At 45.1% G+C, this 20,340-nt stretch overlaps 1 protein-coding gene across 1 annotated transcript in view; it reads right to left on the reverse strand.

The window, feature by feature from the left end:
• Positions 1-20,340, reverse strand: part of MAST2 (microtubule associated serine/threonine kinase 2) — a 192,166-nt gene that overhangs the window by 143,911 nt on the left and 27,915 nt on the right. Inside the window, exons 2-3 of the mRNA XM_044674823.1 lie at positions 16,004-16,169; positions 13,531-13,673 (exon numbers count right to left, since the gene is read on the reverse strand). Coding sequence (XP_044530758.1) covers positions 13,531-13,673; positions 16,004-16,169 — 309 coding nt within the window. The remainder of the gene's footprint in view (positions 1-13,530; positions 13,674-16,003; positions 16,170-20,340) is intronic.

Genomic DNA, 20,340 nt, shown 5'->3' on the forward strand with positions numbered 1-20,340 from the left:
CTGCTCACTTGCAGAACCAAAACAATGTATACAGTAACAATAGCCTATGGGAAACCATCTTTGGAAGAACTAAGAATTCTAATGGTTACAGTGTCCAACCACAGGTTGATCCCTCTCTCTGGCTCCTCTTGCAGCCACTGCTTAGTTCAGGCCATCATCACCTCTCACCTGGATGACTGCAAGAACTCTTTGTTGCTGTTGCTGCTGCAATAGCCTTATACCTGGTCTAAGCTGCAGTCTGCCCCCTCTCTAACCCATATTCCACACACCATTCAATTATTCTAACTAAAGCACCCAGTCATTTCCTGCTCAAGAACAGAGGCAGCTAAGGGATGGGGTAGAAAGAGTACTGAGCTGGGGGTCAGGAAGACCTGACTTCAAATAAAGCTTCAGATACTTACCTATGTGACATGGGGCGAGTCACAATTTCTCTATGCCTCAATTTCCTTTACTGTAGAATGGAGAAAGTAAGCACCTACTCGACAGGGCTTTTGTGAGGATCAAACGATAAGTGACATATAATGAGGTAAATGACAAAGTGCTCTATACACACTAGTCATTTTATAAATAAGAACCATTAAGATGTTTCAGAGGTTCCCTCGTGCTTCTTGCTGAAATTCTCAGAGTCATTCCTAATTGTTAAATGGTCAAAGGATGTGAACAAACAGCTTTCAGAGGAAGAAATCCAAGCTATCAATAGCCATATAAAAAATTATCTCAATCACTAATAATTAAAGAAATGCAAATTAAAACATCTCTCTGATACCACCTCATATCCTTCAGAATGGTTAAACAGACAAAAAAGGAAAATTTTTGACAAATACCAGCGAGGCTATGAAAAAACAGGTAAACTAATGCATTGTTAGTGGCTGCAAAAGATTTAATTATTATCAGCAATGCTGGGATCCAAGACAACTCAAGATGAAAATACTATTTACCACCACAAAAGGCAATGATGGAATCTGAATGAAGATTAGAGCATATCATTCTTCACTTTATTTCATGAGTTTTTTCTCATGTGTGATTTGTGTCTTCTTTCACATGATGAGCATGGAAATACATATTGCATGAAAGCATACGTACAACCTATATCAGATTGCTTACCATCTTGGGGGAAGGGGAGGAGATGAAGGAAGGGACAGAATTTGGATCACAAAATGTCAGAAAATTGATGTTAAAAACTATTGACACATAACTTGAGAAAAAATACAATCAAATATAAAATCTTTTCATAATATGTACTGTTGGTGGACCTGTGAACTGGCCCAGCCAAACTGGAAAGCAATTGTGAATTAGGCTACAAAAGCCATCAAACTCATCATATCCTTTGACTCAAAAATATCACCACTAGTTGTATGCCCCAAAGAATTCAAAGAAACAGAAAAGGGTCCATGTGTACGAAAAAAATGTGTATCCTCTTAGAGTGGCAAACAATTAGAAACTGAGGAGTTTCCCATCAACTAGAGAATAGTTGAACAAGTACATGAATGTGCTATAAGGAATGATAGAATGGGATAATTTAGAGGAACCTGGGAAGACTTAGGGGAACTGATGCAGTGAAGTGAGCAGAACCAGGAAAACAATAACAATTACAATAATGGCAATATTTTAAAGACAAAAAAATGAAACTCCAGCAGTACAATGACCAGTCACAGTGCCAGAGGACTCCTGAACAAGACATGCTACACTCCCTCGAGATATGGCCATATTGGACATGGCCATTGTAGGAATTTGTTTCACTTGACTATATATGTTAGCCTTTCTTTTTCTTGCTTTCCTGGTGAGGGGCAAAGGGGATGAGAAGGGAAGGAGAGAATGCAGATCTGAAAATAAAAACAAATTTTCAATTTGGCATTTAAAGTCTTTCACAGGTAGCCCTAATATAATGTTCCAGACTCCAACATTATACCCCTTCACAGTTTCCACTTTCCAATGTGTCATGGCACAGGTTCTCTACCTATTCATCTCTACCTCCCAGAATCCCCATCTTCCCTTCAAAATGCAACTCAGGCACCACTCCCTACACGAGGCCTCTCCTGATTCCCCACCCTGCCTTAGTGCTGTCTCCCCACTAAACTACCTTGCAGTCTCTTACTTAAGAACCATTTTATTTCTCCTCTTAGAACGTCAGCTCCTGAGGAGAGGCCTGGCATTTCTCTGTGATTGGCACAGAGAAGGAGCTTGATAAATGCTTGCTGAATAGACTCTGGATTCATTTCCGTTGTTCACGAAATTTTTTAAATTTCATTAATTCATCTGAAAAGAGGGGTAAGAATTCTCCTGCCCACCAAGCTCCTGCCTTTCTGACCTCTGCTCCTTTCGCCTCAGTAATGCCTGTTTCCATTGCCCCCAGAGCAAGAAGCCAGGGTCCCTCAACAGGCCAGGGTCTCTGGCCCCTCACTGCCCTGCCCCAGACAGACACCAGGGGGCAGCAGAGCCCTGTCCTATCTACCAAAGGAGAATGGGGGGGGGGGGGAGGGGCACCAGAGGTTCCCACATCCAGAATTCTGATGCTAATTTCAAAAACAAGCAACCACCTGCCCTGAACTCCCCTCACACTCCTCACCTATGTGCTGCCATTCTCATGCCATTCATGCAAGATTTAGGAGCTACAGCCCAGACCCAAAAAGAATCCCGACAATAGCAACATTCTGGACATCCAGCCCCTCCTGAGGCAGTCCATTCTACTCTGGGACAGTCCTCACCACTGGAAATTGCTTCTTGACATGAAGCCTAAATCACTCTCTTTGGATCCTGCACAATATCTCTCCCCTTTGTTCCCTTCTCTCTGCCCATACTGGTCTGACTAGGTCACTCTTCTTTCCAATCAGCTTCCAATAGGTGGCTTCCTATTACCTCCAGAATCAAAAAGAATCTGCTCCATTTAGCTTTTCAAGCCATCTACTACCAGGATTCCAACCTAAGTTTCAGCCTCATTGGAAACCCTTGGCTCATCACACTTGATTCTAACTAAACTATCCCTAGCTCTGTAGACCCTTACATGCCATCCATGGAGATTTCCCACTTCTATGCCTTTGCTTTTGCCCTCTTTCCTCTCCACCTCCAAAAATCAGTCCCTCTCCTACTCTAAATGACAGTTCAGATGACACTTTCTACACCAAGACTTTCCTGATTTTGTCACCCCCCTGGCCAGTCCACTTTCTATCTCACTACTTTATATTCTGCTGTATTGATCTCTTTTAAACTTACTCTGTATAGCCTGGTATAACACTTGTTTTCTCCCCCACCCACACTCTTCTTCCTTTGTACTTGTAACCCCACTGCCTACTGTGGTGCCCATAACACAACAGATCAATCAGTGTCTCGTGGATTGACTAACAACTTCCCCTGACTACTCTGGGTTTTACTGTCCTCTATAAAACCTCTCACAAATCTGAAGGCAGCTTTTACACTCCCCAACCCTTCTGTTCTCTAGGAGAAATGGTTCCATTTCCTTTGACCAATCAATCTTTCTAGGCTCTGGTCTCATAGCCATTGTCAGGGCCATATTCTGCCTGTTCTCCTCTCTGAAGGACACTCTCCTGATCATTAAGGTCCTTCCTAACACTGAGGGGACCTGGAAAAGAGCCCAAGATTCCAAGTAAATAAAGACCTCCCAGAGCCAAGGCCAGAAGAGCTATTCTTTCCTTGTTTATGGAAACTGTACCATCCTTCATGCTGTTCAAGACTACAGGAGCCTTCTCAACTGCCACATCATACTTGTAGGCTCATAGAGAAGCTTACAGTCCCCTCAAACCCCTAAATTCCTTTTCAGACAAACTGCCATCTAGCTTTCCCTCTTACTGCAGTTTCTGACCTTGTCACTCCCCTCAAGAACCTACAGGAGATCTCTATTGACTCAGGAACAAAATATAAACCTCTCAGCATTGCTTACATGTTAGTCAACAGCCAATAAACATTGATTAAGAACCTACTATGCATCAGACTCTGTGGGATACAAAGAATGGCAAAAGATAGTCCCTGCCTTCAAGGAATTCACAATCTAATGAGAGAAACAATAAGCAGACAACTATGTACAAATAAGAATAATATGGAGGGGCAGCTGGGTAGCTCAGTGGATTGAGAGTCAGGCCTAGAGATGGGAGACCCTAGGTTCAAATCCAGCCTCAGACATTTCCCAGCTGTGTGACCCTGGGCAAGTCACTTGACTCCCATTGCCCACCCTTGCCACTCTTCCACCAAGGAGCCAATACAGAAGTTAAGGGTTTAAAAAAAAAAAAAAAAAAAGACTAATACAGGACAAAAAGGAAATGGTCAACAGAGCAAAGGCATCAGAATTAAGAGATGTTGAGAAAGGCTTCCTATAGGAGGGATTTCAGCTAGGACTTGAAGAAAGCCAGGGAGGTCAGAGATGGAGATTAGGAAAGAGATTATTCCAAGCATGGAGGATAACCAGAAACCCAGAGTCTCTGGATCAAAGAGTATAAGATGGGGAGTAAGGTGTGAGAAGACTGGAACAAGTAAGAGGGGGCTTGGAATACCAAACAGCATTTTGTGTTTGATTCTGAAGTCAACAGGGAGCCACTGGAGTTTACTGAGTAGGAGAGAGGTATGATCAGAGAGCTGTGTCTTAGGAAAATCACTTTAGTGGCTGAATGGACAATGGACTGGAGTGAGGAGAGAATTGAGGCAGGCAGACCCACCAGCAGCCATTGTGATAATCCAGATGTGAGGGGATGAGGGCCTTCACTGGGGTAGGAGCTGTGCTGGGGAGAGAAGGGAACAAATTCAAGAGAGATTTTGCCCAGGGGAAATCTACGGGCCTTGACAAATGTTTGGATTTGGGAGAGAGAAATAGTAGGGAAATCAGGATGAACCAACCCTAGGTTGAGAGCCTCAGGGATGGGAGGATGGTGGTACTCTCTATAGTAATCAAAAAGGTATGAAAGGGGGAGGGCTTAGGGAGAAAGATGATTTTCATTTTGGACATTTTTAAGATGTCCACCAGATATGAATCTGGAGATGTGAGACAGGACAGAGGGGTTAGGGCTGGATTACAGGTTAGAAAATAGAGATGTCAGGGTACAAATCCAAGATAGTGGAATAAAGGCAGGGATTCATCAGACCTCTCCCAAATTCATCAGACCTCTCCAAACAACTTTAAGTTGATTTTTTTTATTTTTCCTTTTTTTTTAAAAGGCTTTTTGATCAATTTTTTTTTATACCCCATTCAATTTTTTTTAAACCCTTAATTTCTGTGTATTGGCTCATAGGAGGAAGAGTGGCAAGGGTGGGCAATGGGGGTCAAGTGACTTGCCCAGAGTCACACAGCTGGGAAGTATCTGAGGCCAGATTTGAACCTAGGACCTCCCGTCTCTAGGCCTGACTCTCAATCCACTGAGCTATCCAGCTGCCCCTCCAAACAACTTTAAAATAACCTCAAAATGAATTCTGAAGTGGCAAAATCAATAAAGGGATGGGAAAAATCAATTTTCTAGACCAAGACAACTTAGGTCCGCAGGAAAGCTCTGTCCTATTGGGGAAGAGTAAAATGCAGAAGAGTGCACACCACAAGCCAGCAATGAGGCCCTGACTCCTACATAAGGTAGCCAGCAATGGGCCATCAAGTAAAGGGGTCAAACAACTGGTCAGAAGAAAATAACAGGGGAGCCTTAGCTGGCACAGGATGCAGGATTCCCTTGCATTGGCTCAGTGGATTGAAAGCCAGGCCTGGAAATGGGAGGTCCTGGGTTCAAATCTGTCCCTGGACACTTCCTAGCTGAGTGACACTTGGTAAGTCACTTAATCCCCATTGTCTAGCCCTTACTGCTCTTCTGCCTTGGAACCAATAAAAAGTATTGATTCTAAGACAGAAGGTAAAAGTTATTTTTTAAAAAGACTGCTACATTACCCATGTGTAGATCTGGGTCACAGTTCCAGGGAAGAAAAGAGAACTTAGGGTTGCTCAGAGACCAGAACATAGGCCAGGAGAGCAGTAACCACATCTCTCCTTAGATCATAGCACATCAGTAGAAATGAAAACTTACTGACCCTCAGAACTAGCTCTGAAAACAACAGAACAAAAAAAAAGGTCTGAAATTTCAGACAATGGCCCCTCCACCCTGGGAGCAGAGCTCAAATTTAACATAAAGTTAAAAGTCAAGAAACAGACTGGAAAAATAAGCAAACAAAAAAGAACCTGACTATACAAAGTTACTATGATGAAAGGGAAGATCAAAACATAAACTCAGAAGAGGACTACAATGTCAAAATGGCTCCACACAAAGCTTCAAAGAAAAATGTGAATTGGTCTCAGGCCCAAAAAGAATTCCAAAAAAATGTTCCAAAAGGGTTTTTTAAATCAATAAAAGAGAAAGGAAAAACTGGGAAATACAGAGATGTCACATGAAAATGCTAAGACAAGCTGGATCCAAAACAGCTTACATTCCATTTGAGGGAAGACACTCCAGCAAGAAGCTGAAAGCAGGACTCTCCCATGTCATACACCATGGCTGCCTTTCCCACCCCTGACAGCCTCTTTCACGTTCAGCTTATGCAATAGCCCCTCCACAAGATCTCTCCAGGTGCTCCCTTTCCTAAAATAGTTGCATCTATACTGACCGGTTTATATATTGTTTCCTCCAGAAGAATGAAAGTTCCTTGCAGACAAAGGTCTTTTTCATTTTTTATCCCTAGTACTAAGCAGAATGGCTCATTCCCAGGAGTCCAATAAGCTGGACTGAACCAATCAATACAAGTGCCATAAACAACAGGGTTCTATCCATTCACGAAGTGAAGGCTACTAAGGATTTCACCACAGTCCATCTCTGCTGGCCTGGTAAGGAGCCCAGGCCCTGGGGGGTAAGGGGAGGCACTTCAGGAATGCTGGGTAAACTGGTTGAACTACATTCTAAGAACTATGCCTTTCAGGGCCAGCAGAAAATAATCCACAAAGTTTGGAGTCAAATCTGTACTTCCCCCCTCCACTATAGTAAGACCCAAGGTTGATGCTCCTCACTCAGTGTCATCATTGTAACCTAAATGCCTTGCTATTAATTAGCTAAATGAACAACTGTTAACCACCCACTGGGCCACCAGAAAAGGGCAAAGCTCACTCTTCTGGAAAAGATCTCTACCAAAGAGGGCCAAACAGGCTGTTTGCAGGCCAGTTCCAGTCCCCAGCTGTCTGGACATCCACCCTGTCTTCACCCCTGGCCACAGGTCCCACCCTGGATCCAGCTCTTGACCCCACTTCCATTCCACGTAGCCAGGCCCATCTCCCAAATGCCCAGCTCAGGCCCCATGGAGATGAAGCCTCATGACTTCCAGAGGAAGGGCCTTGAGAACAAGGTATCTGAGCGCCAACAGAGAAGAGAAGCTTCAGGCAGACCATGAGTGCTGCCTTCAAGTAGGTGAAAGGTTGTCTTGTTTGACAAGGACCAGCCTTGTTCTGCTCTGCCCAATAGCAGAACCAGAAGCCATGGGGGAAAGGGGCAAAAGTTCAGGCTGGGTGTCAAGAAGCTTCTTAACAATGAGAGCCACTCCAGAGCAGAGCAGGGGACTGCCTGGGTGGTGGTGGGTTAGGTTTATCTCCCTGGAAATCTTGCTGAGAGACTCCTAGTCACAAAAGGGATGTGGACAGGATGGCCTCCTTCCTCCTTCTATGATCTAGTAGCATTCTGCTTCTTCTCTGAAACCTTCCAGGATGCTAACTGGATGAGACCTCCACTCATAACACTGAGCAAGCCCCATATACACCACTGCTCCGAAGTGCTCTGGCCAAGTACACACCTCCCTTACTCAGGACACCTTACCTTGACCAATGCAGCCCGACATTAGCTTTTTTATGCCATTCTCCCCAAGTCAACTACATAGAAGTTGCAACCTATTTAAACAGAGATTTTTAGACTACCAAACCATACTTCCCTCCTCTTGGACAGATTAAGTGGATCTTTTGAACCCAGTAAAAACATTTACATGGATGATTATTAAATTTTGATTTGATTTAAAACAATATTCTTATCTGTCAACTGTCTCCTGGATCATCCCATGGGGTAGCTATACTATCCCTCCCATGATTTTCTATCATCAGCAAAATGAATAAGCCTGCCATCTCTGTTTGGAGTTAAATTATGGATAAAAATACAACGCACCACCAAGCAAAGTACAGATCCCAGGAGGACACCTCCCTGGAGACCACCTACTCTTGGGGGCTGGTCACTCAACTAGCTCTGAATTCCCATGGAAAGATCATAGGCTAGAAGCGAGGTGTTCAACAGAGGTAAATGAGATAAAAACAAATAGAACACCACATAGATAATGTCAATTTATGGTTTTCAAAGCTAAAGTGTGGCCATCAGGGATCTATTTCTCTTTGAGTTTGATATCCCAGATGTAGAATAAATCTCCCCAAAAAAATGTATATGAGAGACTACACCAAATGTTTGCTCAGTTCGAGGCCAATGATAGCTTCTGTACTCTCTGATCTCCTAATTTAGGAATCTGTCCAAAAACAAATGAGCTCAGGCTCTCAGAACCTGGCTTTGCCACATCTGGCTCTTTGTTTAATCCTTTTCTTCATGTTCAGTCAGTCAATCCAAAAGTATGGACTAAATGTTTACTGTGTGTCAAGGGATATAGAGTGAGATAAAAATGAAAACAAAAGTAATAACAACAAAAACCCCATAGTCTCTACTCACAGAGTTCACATTCTAATCATGGAAGCAAAAATGCCTATAACTAAACACATACAAAATAAATACAGTGTAAATGCAAGAAAATTTCAGAGGGAAGGTACTAGCATTTGAGCGTGGGAGCCTAAGCAAGAGGTCCTTCAGAAAGTAGGATGGAAGCTGAGTCCTAAAGGAAAGCAGGTGGAGGAGCGAGCCAGTGTGAAGGCAAGGAGATGGGAGATTGGGAGAAAGTTCTGGGTTCAAGGACAGGTATGAAGATTTGGAAAGTACAGTGTGTGAGAAGGGTATTGGGGGGGGCGGGAGGGGAGGGGGTTAAATGGATGAGAGTTAGGTCACAAGCTTAAGTAACTGGGAGAATGATAGTGTCCTCAATAGGAATAGGGAAGTCAGGAAGAGGGGAAGGTTTGAGAGAAAATAGAATGAGTTCTTTTTGAGAAATGCTGAATTTGAGATTCCTCTAGGACATCTAGTTCAGGGCATCCAAATGGCAGCTGGTGACCAGAGATAGGAGGACACAAAAAGTCAAGGGCTGGATACCACAATCAGAAATTCTCAAACATAGAGACAATCACCTGAATGCATGGGAGTTGGCAGGATCCCCAAGTGAGATAGTACAGAAGATGAGGAGGGAAAAGAGAAGAGGGTCCATAAGAGAGCACTGGGGAACACTCTGGTACAATTGTGAGACTTGGAGAAAGATACAGCAAAGGACACTGAGGAGTGATTACCCAAGGAGTAAGAATTACAGCCAGCCTTTCTAGAATGTTTGAAGTTTTGTATAATTCTTGATGCATCAACATGACAAGTATGGAAAAACGTACTGCATAACAGCAAATATAAAACCTGTATCAAACTGCTTACTGTCTTAAGGATGGGGTGGGGAGAGAAAATTTGGATCACAGAATGTCAAAAAATAAATGGTAAAAAATGTTAAAAATTATCTCTATACATAATTGGGAAAAATACAATAAAATATCATTGGGGAAAAAATATTTGATGTATGTTATCTCATTTCCCTCTGAGAGCCCTCCTTCTGGACTGCTTTGGCTTCTCTACTGCATCCCCAGCCAATTCATCACTGGGACATTTCATCAGCCTTGGCACTCACACCATCTCAGTACCTTCTGCCCCTCTGCTTGGAGGGTGGTACCACAAACTCCTCAAACATCACTTAAGGAAGACAGGTGAGGCATGTGCTTATTTCCCTCCCCACTCATTGCACTCATTTTAGCCTTTTTCTTTGGCTTCTCCAAACTCTGGGTACCTCCTTCCTCTCTGCCTCTGGCTGTTGAGCTTTCTTTACATGTTGTCTTTACCGACTTAGGTGTAAGCTCCTCAAGGGCACAGGCTGTCTCCTCTTCTTTGTATCTGCAGCCACTTAGCACAGTGCCTGGCACATAGTAGGTGTTTAAAAAAGGTTTCCTGACTATTGACCATTATCTTGACTGATCTTTACAACCATCCTGGGAGATAGCTGCTACTGTTATCCCCATTTTACAGACAAGAAAAGGGAGCCTGAGGACAGTGAAGTGACCTACTAGGGTCAAAAGTAGGATTTTGAACTTCCTGCCTCAAAGTCCAGCAGAACCAGGTGAGAGAAGGGTCATAAAAACCTAGAGGAGAGAATACTCAGTGGAAGGGTCAAGCAGATTTGGCCTGGGATAAAGGGAACAGAGCTGAGGTAGATGGAAAGAGAGTGAGCCATCAGGGTTGGGGAACAGGGTTTGGCAGCAGATAGAGTCATACAATCTCTGGGATGGAGAGTGAAATGGCTATGAGCATGCCAACCACTGAGTCCAGAGTTCTATGAGTACATGGAGAGAGGTACACTGAATGAAGACCAGCCAACTTCATGGAGGGGGGGGGGAGGGGTGTTGTCCACAATTGGACCCTAGGACTGAAGAAGACCTTTGAGGCCAACCCTTTAATAATAAATTGAAAAAATTTGCAGGAATCAAAAATAAGCTCACTGGGCTGAAGTGGAAAACCTTTGTTCATTGGCCTTCCCTGACAGGGAACCCAGAGGATAGGTGATCCACAATGGCATCTGCCACTTCTTTCAACCCTGCAAGTCTTCATTTAGTTCATCCAGATTTAGAGATTTCCACTAATACAGGGCTCCTGGTCATTTCTCCCCACCTCCTTATTCATCCTGGGCATCCACTCCAGAGTCAACAACTTGATTCTCTTGGTTCTTATTCAGAGATCTCTTCCCTCAAAAGATAAGGGATCGGGGGCAGCTGGGTGGCTCAGTGGATGGAGAGCCAGGCCTAGAGACAGGGGGTCCTAGGTTCAAATCTGACCTCAGACACTTCCCAGCTGCGTGGCCCTGGGCAAGTCACTTGACCCCCATTGCCTACCCTTACCACTCTTCTGCCTTGGAACCAATACACAGTATTGATTCTAAGACGGAAGGTAAGGGTTTTAAAAAAAAAAATAGATCATTCAGCTAATTACCACACAACCAATGAGGTAAGGGCTTTATGCCCACTTTAAAAAAAAAAAAAAAAGACAAGGGCTCTATATGGCCAAGAACCATCCATCTGGATAGTTTCCCCAATATCGATTTCAAAACCCATTTAGGCCCCCTGACCCCATGCTGCCGGGATCCAGGCTAGAAGGCCCCACAAGGTAAACCCAAGTCCCTCAGAGGCAAACAGAACTTGGTGAGGCTGGTCAACTGATCTGCCAAATATCTGTCACACTGGCAAGGTGCAGTCCTAAAATCTAAATGCAAGCCCTCCTGACTCCATGGCCACTCTCTGTCCACATAACTTCTATGTGGTCTCTTCATTGAGGCACAAGACACTCTTGGTGTTATCCTGCCCCTTCCCTGATTTCTACTTTTGTCCAGATCTTCTTATCTGGCCCAAGGCTCTACAACTTGCTTAGGACTTAGGAGCTGAGGGGTGAATTTGGGGGTGGTACAGCAACTCACAAACCCCAAGAGGGGCTGCCCCAGGGAAGAGGGACCTAGTCTCTTATGAAAGAATAACAGAAGAACCATCTCCTGAGGTCTTCCACCCTCCCGAGGAGAACAATCACTCAATCTCCCTTGTTTCATGTAGGTGCAGCCAACCTTGAAATCCTGAGAAAGTTATCCTGGAAAAAGGCAGAGAATTCCAGAAAAACCACCTGCAGACCAAGGCCCAACAACTTGGTCAAGGATGTCCAAGGGGCCAGGTTTCAGATGAACAACTGGCACATTTTAAAACTCCCCAGACCAGGGGGGATTTTCCGTGCTTCTGCTTTAATCCAGATCATTCTTCTTTCCCTCTCAGTGATCTCCTCACTTTCCAAGGGCTCAGTTACTATCTATGCACAGGCCTCCCACACCTCCATATCCAGGCCTCAACCCTCACCTAAGCTTCAGTCTCAAATCTCTACCAGCCTACCAGACATTGCAAACTGAACATCCCGTAAACATCTTAAACTCAAACTGTCCAAAACAGAACTGATTTTCTCCCCCATCCCCCCCCCACATCCACCTATTCTCAAAGGCAGCCCCTCAGTCCCCCAACATCCCAGCCAAGATGTCATCCTCCACTCTTCCCTCTTCTTCACTCTCATATTCTAACCAGCTTCCAAATCGGGTCCTTTCCAGTCCTCAAGGGCTCATCTACTGCAGGACTCTGAATGAAGACTGATACCTACTTCATTTTACTTTCTTCACTTTTGTTTATTCGAGCTCTTTCACAAAATGACTGCTATGGAAAGATGTTTTACACTATTACATGTGTAAAACCTGTACCGACTCTTGCTGTCTTGGGGGGTGGGGGGTGGAATCTGGCTCAAACTTTTCAAAAATGAAGGTTCAAAATTGTTTAACATATAAATGAGGGGGGAAATGAAATATTATTTAAAAACAAAACAAATCAGGTCCTTTCCACCTTGCTCTACCTTCCAGGTGTCCCCTTCTCTCCACATCCTGGGTGGGCCCTCATCACCTCACACTGATCCACTATAACCATCTCCTGGTCCGTGCCCCCACCTCCAGCATCTCCCCACTCCATTCCAGCCTCTAATGACTGCCAAAGTGGTCTTCCTAAGCAGGGATCTGCTCATGTCACTCAGCAAACTTGAGGTGCTCCCTAGTAATTACAGGGTAAAGCAATGCCCCACTGCCTCCCCCTCTCCACCTTTGTCACAGTCTCATACTGGCCTCCCCTCCCTACACGGGGTCATTTATACTGGCCTAATGGCTGTTCACAGTCAATGCCCCAAAGGAAGATCTACAGTAACACAAGTGTTCCTCCTACCCAGGGCTCAGCCCACTGTCTCTGTGTCTTATCTCTGGTTGTCTCCCATGCGTGAAGTGCTCTCCCTTCACACCTCTGCCTCCCAGCTTCCAGCAAGGAAGGGAATTCCCTTGAAATGCCTGGAAGTCCCAGGAGCCTAGAGGCTATCCTGGGCCCCGAGGATGGAGTCAAAGAGGGAGGGTATGGAGAAATTATGGCTAATAGCTAGCATTTAGAGAGCTTTAAGAAAAGCAGTTGAAAAGTATCTCGTTCTATCCTCAATCCATCTGCTTTTTAAAAAGCAGAGTCCAGGCATGATAGGATTCTGCAATGCTGCCAGGGTTTGTCTTCAAAGTCAACAGAAGAGCAAAAGAATCAAAGCTTGGCTCCCTCGAACCCCCTGCCCCAAGGCCCTGTCTCCAAGAGCCACAAGGCTGACCTCGGCTGGGACTGCCACAAGCCACAGCCCAAGACTCATCCCCTAGATGGCTCACTGGTTCCTTTTAAAGTTTTGGTGAGTAGAAACAGCCCAGTCCCTGTGCAGGTGAGGCTGAAACTATACCTCCCACCTCTCCTCCATGGAGGGTTACAAAATCATTAAACCTTAAAACAACAATATAGGACTCAAGCACACTCACCAGGCCAGCTGTCAACGATGGGGCCGATTGCCCCAGGGACTGGTTTCTCATTCGGACCAAGTTGGAGGCTTCCCCTGAGGACTGCCAGGCTGGCTGTCCCATGCCACTATGCCCACCACTGGACAAAGGCAGCAGTTGCTTGCCTGCAAAGGGGAGAATGATTATAGCCTGATAAAAGGGCAAGGGCAGACCCCACTTTAAATAAACTCGGGCTTTAGGCTATTTGGGGGGGGAGGGGGAGGCAGGCATGGTCCCAAAGGACCCTCAGCCTATGAGAGCCACATTCAAGAAGGAAACAGGGATGTGTCTGGGACAAGGAGAAGAGGGCTCAGCAAACCTTCCCACCACCAGTTCTTGTTTGGGTGAGATTGTCCTGAGCTCAGGGCAAAAAGGCGGCCAACACAGGCTTCTATAGCACGCTTTAGAAATGGGCACACAAACAGACCAAATCCAAATATGGCTCTCAAAGAGAGAGGTCTGGGATGTTCGCTGGGGACAGACAGAGGGGCCTCTCCAGCCAGTCAGGAAGCCTTGGAAGGGTTCTCCCACTGCTAATCCCTTTTCTAAGGAAGTGCCTCACTTGGTACATAAGCATCTCAGATTGCACTCTGTGCCAGGAAGCGTGAGGAAGCCCTAGCCAGCCCTCTCTGCCAGAGCCTTTCAGAAGCTTCTCTCTGACTCCTTTGCCAGCACTTGCTCTCTCCTCTGATCACACTGCTCGGGAATGGGGACCCTTTCAGCAACAACAGGTCCTCCCAAATGGCTGGGGGGTGCCACTCACCAAGGCAATCCCCAGGCCTGGACCACAACTAAGGCCACACGTTGGAATGGCATTTCCTCCTCTGTAAAATGGGAGTGTCTCTCCTGACCATCTCTAGAAGCCTACAGTGTTGGGCTGGGGTGAACCCCTGAGTGGCTCTTATACAATGACACCAACAGTGGCCTCGTTACACAGTTTTCATCCGGGACAAAGTCATTCTTTGTGTGTGTCTCCATTGCCAAGAGCAGTACCTAGTGCCCGGAGTCTCTCCCAGAGCCCAGGGACAGTCCCTTTTTTGTCTCTGTATCCCCAGCCTGGTGCCTGATACACGGAAAGTGCTTAATGAATGTTGGTTCATCTACTAACTGATGGAGAGAAACAATCTGGAAACAACTTTGAAAACTAACCGGGCAGCCCACAAGACCATAGCTTCCCTCCCTCCCGAGGGCACTCCATGTTCCCAGGGCAAATGAACACCAGGCTCTGGCAATTCCTCAGTTTCCCCAGCCAGAAAGAGGAAATGAATCAAAGAAGGTTAGAGCCGGCCCCCATCCAACAGACAAGTAAACCAAGGCCCGGGTCATGTGCCTAGCTGGGGTAAGAACTGGGATGCCGAGTCAGATGCTCAGGCTTCCCTGATCAGAGAGCTCTCCAGGATCCCAAGAAAGTCAAAATAGGGTTCCCTCCCCATCCAGGAAACCACATGCTCAGGCAGCAGTCTGTGCTTGGCCCGGGTGCCAGGAGCTTTCACTCTGCTGGTCCTGGCTGCAGCTGAGGTTAGTGAAGACTGACAAACACTCAAAGGCAGCTAGGGAACAGAATGGGGAGAGTCTGAAGATCTGAATTCGAATCCAGTCTCAAACACAAACTAGCTGACTTCCCTGAAGAACTCCTCTGCCTCAGTTTTCTTATTTGTAGAATGGAAATAAGAGCGCTTCCCCCCTCATTTGTGAGGACCGTAAGAGACAGTATTGGGAAAAGCCCTTTCTAAGCCTTGGTTTATTCTGGAAATGCTGGCTACCATCACTATCAGCCACCAGGCTAAGGATGCTCTCCCCAAGCTGGTCCTTCCTTCCCTCCGAGATTGCCTTCTGGGGGTTCAGAGCTAAGCTGCTCATATGGAGCTGTTGGGAGGCTGGAAGCTCTTTAGTAGTAGGAACTGTTTTTCCCTTGTCTCTCCAAAGTCTCACCCCACCAGGCCCAGCACAAAGTGAGCATTTAGTAAATGCCAAATGACTGGCTGATGGATTTCAAGATGGCACAAGGCCTGGGGCAACTAGATGACACCATGAATAGAGAGCCAGGCCCAGAAACAGGAGGTCCTAGATTCAAATTTGACCTCAGATCCTACCTGATTGTATGGCCTTGGGTAAGTCACTTAACCCACTGCTTAGCCCTTACCTATCTTCTGTCTCAGAACTAATACACAATATTGCTTCTAACACAGAAGATAAGGCAAGGGTCGGCAACCTTTTTTGGCCGTGAGAGCCATAAATGCCACCTTTTTTAAAATGTAATTTCGTGAGAGCCGTGCAGTGCTCACAGTGCCGCTCCTGAACAGCGCCTGAAAAAAAATGGACTTTATGGCTCCTGCAGAAAGAGCCACATGTTGCCAACCCCTGAGATAAGGGCTTAAAATATATGAGAGAAGACCTTTGAGGAAATGCACCAGTGATTCCAGTGCCAGCTTTGACTTGTTGGCCAGAGACTGACCTGACAGTGACAGGGCCGTAGCCAGGCTCCCCCGGCCCCGGACTTTGCCATCGTCCTGACTCAGCTGCCGGTGAAGCTTGGCTTTTCCACTTGAGGAGAACAGGTCGGGATTGCTGAGCTTCCGGAAGATCAAGGGGCTGGGTGCTCCTCCAGCGAGGACATCCTGCTGGAGAAACAATAGCATAAAGGTCTTATCACTGCACTGAGCCAGAGGGAATGAATGAGAGAACCAACATCCAAAGGGGCCCTGACCATCCCTCCATCTGCCTGCCTGCCTGCCTGCCCACCCGCCACCTGAGGCCAGAGCCAGGTTCCTTTTTGTCACTTTATCACTGCAATCTAGCACAGAACCTGGAGCTTGCTGAATGAACTCAACCAGGCAGGAGAACTGCAGTGCTGGTTGGAGCAGGACACTGAGAGATCCAAGGCAGAAAAATGGATGCTTGTCCCAAACAACAAAGACTGGGGCTCAGGGAACTCATTGCTCGCAGGATATGGACAGAAAATCCTCTTTGTTGATTGTTCTGGTCACTAAAATGAACAGCCCTGTCCCCTGGACAGTCCTGTAAAGCATCAGTGCAAGTTCTGACATTTCCCTATTAAAGAGGGGGAAACCAAGGCAGAGAAACCCTCTGACTTGCCAAAGGTCCAGCTCTAGTAGGGGTCCTCAGGACAGAGAGCTCACCCTTCTCCCACCTCCTTGTCCTCCCCCTACTGGGCAGCTGTCAGGCAGGATAGATGTTATCATGTTCAATTGTTTAAAAAGGGCTCCTGCTAAAATAAAATAAAATAAAATAAAATAAAATAAAATTTTAAAAAGGGCTCTTGCTCCTGGCTAGGCATCAACCACCCAGCTAGGAAACAGTGCTGCCAAGTAAGGTCGATGCTTCTTCCTTTGCCTATGGCCCAGAGTGCTGAGAAAGAACCCCATGCTTGACATCGGAATCTCCCTTCATGCCCAGCAAAATATGAGTCAAAGGGAAATGCGCAATGTTTCTGGTCTGGTCCTGAGAGCCAGAACTGCAGGGAATGCCAGAGCAGACCTCCCAGAAGGCTCTGCCAATCCAACCACCAAAGGAACTTTTTAGAGAACTAGATAAAATAACATTGATTTGGAGAAACAAGAGATCAAGAACATCTATGTGAAAAAGAGGTGGGAATGAAGGTTAACAACACCCACTGATATGATAAAGCAGCAAAACTAGTTGGTCCTGGAGGGAAGGAGGAAAGAAGGCGACCAGGAAAGGAAGAATCAGAAATAAAGGAATCTGATAACCCAGTAGTTGATTCTAAGAAACGTAATGCAATAGATGAGTGGCACATGGGCAATGCCCATTGGCTTGCTTGGCTGACACAACCTCTCCAAATACTGGTGCAGAGGAGATGGCTTTCAGGAGTATCATGATGCCATAAATCGCCTCACCTTTTGAAAGACTGGAGCTTGTGCAGCCATTCTATAGAAAGGGCTGATCCGGAAGGGAAGGAGGGGTATCTTTGGCCTCAAAAGTATTCAGAAAAGCCACTTAGCCTCCTTCACTTCCAACAGAAAGGGAGGAAGTAGCTAAGGCCTTCTTCTCCTTTGAGGCTACATGACCCCAAGAAACAGGTCATCAGGCCTTGGCCTTTCTATTTCCCTAAAAGAAGTAGAGCCTCTAGCCTGGTGAGTTTTAAAAGATCTGGAAGGACAGACCCTGGAAAATGAAAGACAGTGTCCAGGCCAAGCTTTGTATCCAGTGGAGCACAGATTCCCCTAGAAGCAAGGATTGACCTTTGAGAGCAACACTTGAGACTGAGGGTCAATCTGACAGTCTTACAGCTCTGGCCATGAATTTGGAGGAGCCAATGGCAAAAGAATTGAGAGGTTAAATTATAAACCCACACCCCAAAGGCCAAGGTGATATAGGCAGAGTATGCTCTGAGGTATTGAGGATTAGGTTTGCTTGGAAGTAAATATATCTTTGTAAAAACCAATTGATGTTAATTACTTAAGCGGAACTGAGGCGCTAAGGACTGGCACCTGACAATGAAGGGAAAAGAACTAGTGGGGCTTGAAGCAACAGAGAAAAATTACCCCAACCTCAAAGGACTCTGAGGAGCAGTTAAAGCAGCTTGGCAAATGCATATATACACTACAGTAATTTACCTAGGCTTCCACAACACCTTATACCATATTCTACAATAAATTCAAAATGATATGTGAACTGAATATCAAAGATCGGCAAATTAAAGTTTTCACAGCAATCGGAAAGAAAGCTATTCTTAGCCAAACAAGAGAAAGAAGCAATTATAAAAGACAAAAACCAATCGATTTGATTATGTGAAAATGTGCAGAGACAAAACTTGGGCATCTATGATAAGAAGAGAAACGACCAAATTGGGGAACATTTCTACCAAGGGCTTGCCAGTCAAGATATGTAGACAACTAACAGAAATGTAAATGGCCAAAAGCCATTTCCCAATAGAGAAGCAAGCCAAGAACATGAGCAGTTCTCAAAAAAGGAATTGTTAATGTGATGGAGGCTGGCAGTCATACGTTGAAATCCTATATTTCTCACCATTTAGCACTAGTTAAACATCTACTGCAAAATCTGTAGTTTCCACATTAGTCAAGTATGAATTGCAGAATCTGGATTGTTGACCAGTTACCCATCAGTTACTATCATCAAATCACCTGTACTGGATCTACAATGGTCTCTACTGGGCATCAGCTTTTTGGTGTTATTAATTATTCATATTGTTCTTTATTTACCTTAGTTCTGAACTGTTAGGACCAAGCTATATCCCACCCACCTGCCATGTTCTCATTCCAGAATGGTAGCTAAGACTCTCCAGCACTGACAAATGATGAAGAGGCGGACAATGGGGGGGAACATGGAACATGCGCATTAAGGACTCTGCCATTCCAGAAGAATCCCCTCCAAATCTGTGCATGCTCTTTATTCTCTGTGACATCAAACCACAAAACACACCTCCACCTGAATCTGACCATGCTCACCTTCCAGGATTTTCAGGAAAGGTGAAGATTTCTCTGGAATGGGAGATGACTAGCCCCCAAACTAATGCAATATGCATTAATAATAATATGCAAATCCTGATCCACAGGGGGCTGAAGCTGCTACTCTACATTTGGAGCGGCTATTCCATCAGCTCCCGAGAGGTTACTCTACTAGTCACCAGGTTAATCCATCAGCCCTAAGGCTATCTCATTAGCCCCTAGGCTATTCCACCAACTATTAGGCTACTTCACCACCTGAAACCTCTACTGCAAATAAAATTCTTTTCTTCTAAACTGAATGGAGTTTGAATCTCCCATTCTTGGGAAGAGACCCTACTGTAAACTTGGGGGGTTTTCTCCCATAACAAATACTGTCCCTACCCCGGGAACCTCTCCTTCTTTATCTCCAACTCCTAGCTTCTTTCAAGTCCCCACTAAAATCCCTCCTTCTACAAGAAACTTTCCCTGGCCCCCTTCATGCTAGCACCTTTCCTTTTGTTGGCTATCTACTATTTATCCGGTATTTAGCTTGTTGGGGGTGGTGTTATATCCAGTGAAGGCCAAGCTCTTTGAAGGCAGGATCTATAAGCACCTTTACTTGTATCCCTAACACTGAGCACAAAGCCTTTAACGAAATAGTTGTTTAATAAAATGCTTACTGAATCAACAAACCACATGAAAGAATATGACTAATAACTAATAAGATAAATACATATCAGAGTATTCAGGGTTTCACTTCATATCCAACAAAGGGGCCAAAAGAACAAAAGATGGAAAGAGTCAATGCTAAACAAAATGTAGAGAGACTGACAAACTAATACATTGTTGATGGAGTTGTCAATTAGTACAGCTGTCCACGAAAGCAATTTGTAATTATGCAAAGAAAATGACAAAACAGGGGGCAGCTGGGTAACTCAGTGGATTGAGAGCCAGGCCTAGAGAGGGGAGGTCCTAGGTTCAAATCTGGTCTCAGACACTTCCCAGCTGTGTGACCCTGGGCAAGTCACTTGACCCCTATTGCCTACCCTTACACTCTTCTGCCTTGGAGCCAATACTCAGTAATGACTCCAAGATAACGGTAAGGGTTTAAAAAAAAAAAAAAGAAAGAAAAGAAAATGACAAAACATCCATATCCTTTGACCCAGCAATCCCTCTGATGGCATAAACACCAAAGAAGTTGCTGAGAAAAAGAAAGGCTTGATGTACCTCAAAATATTTTTAGGAATTGTTTTGTGCTGGCAAAGAACTAGAAATGAATGCAATATGAAGTAAGCAGACAGGAAACAACATATATAATGACTGCAACAAAGTTAATGGAAAGACTCATAAAACAATTGAAACT

The sequence above is a fragment of the Gracilinanus agilis genome, chromosome 4, assembly GCF_016433145.1.
Source record: "Gracilinanus agilis isolate LMUSP501 chromosome 4, AgileGrace, whole genome shotgun sequence".
Classification (NCBI taxonomy): domain Eukaryota; kingdom Metazoa; phylum Chordata; class Mammalia; order Didelphimorphia; family Didelphidae; genus Gracilinanus; species Gracilinanus agilis.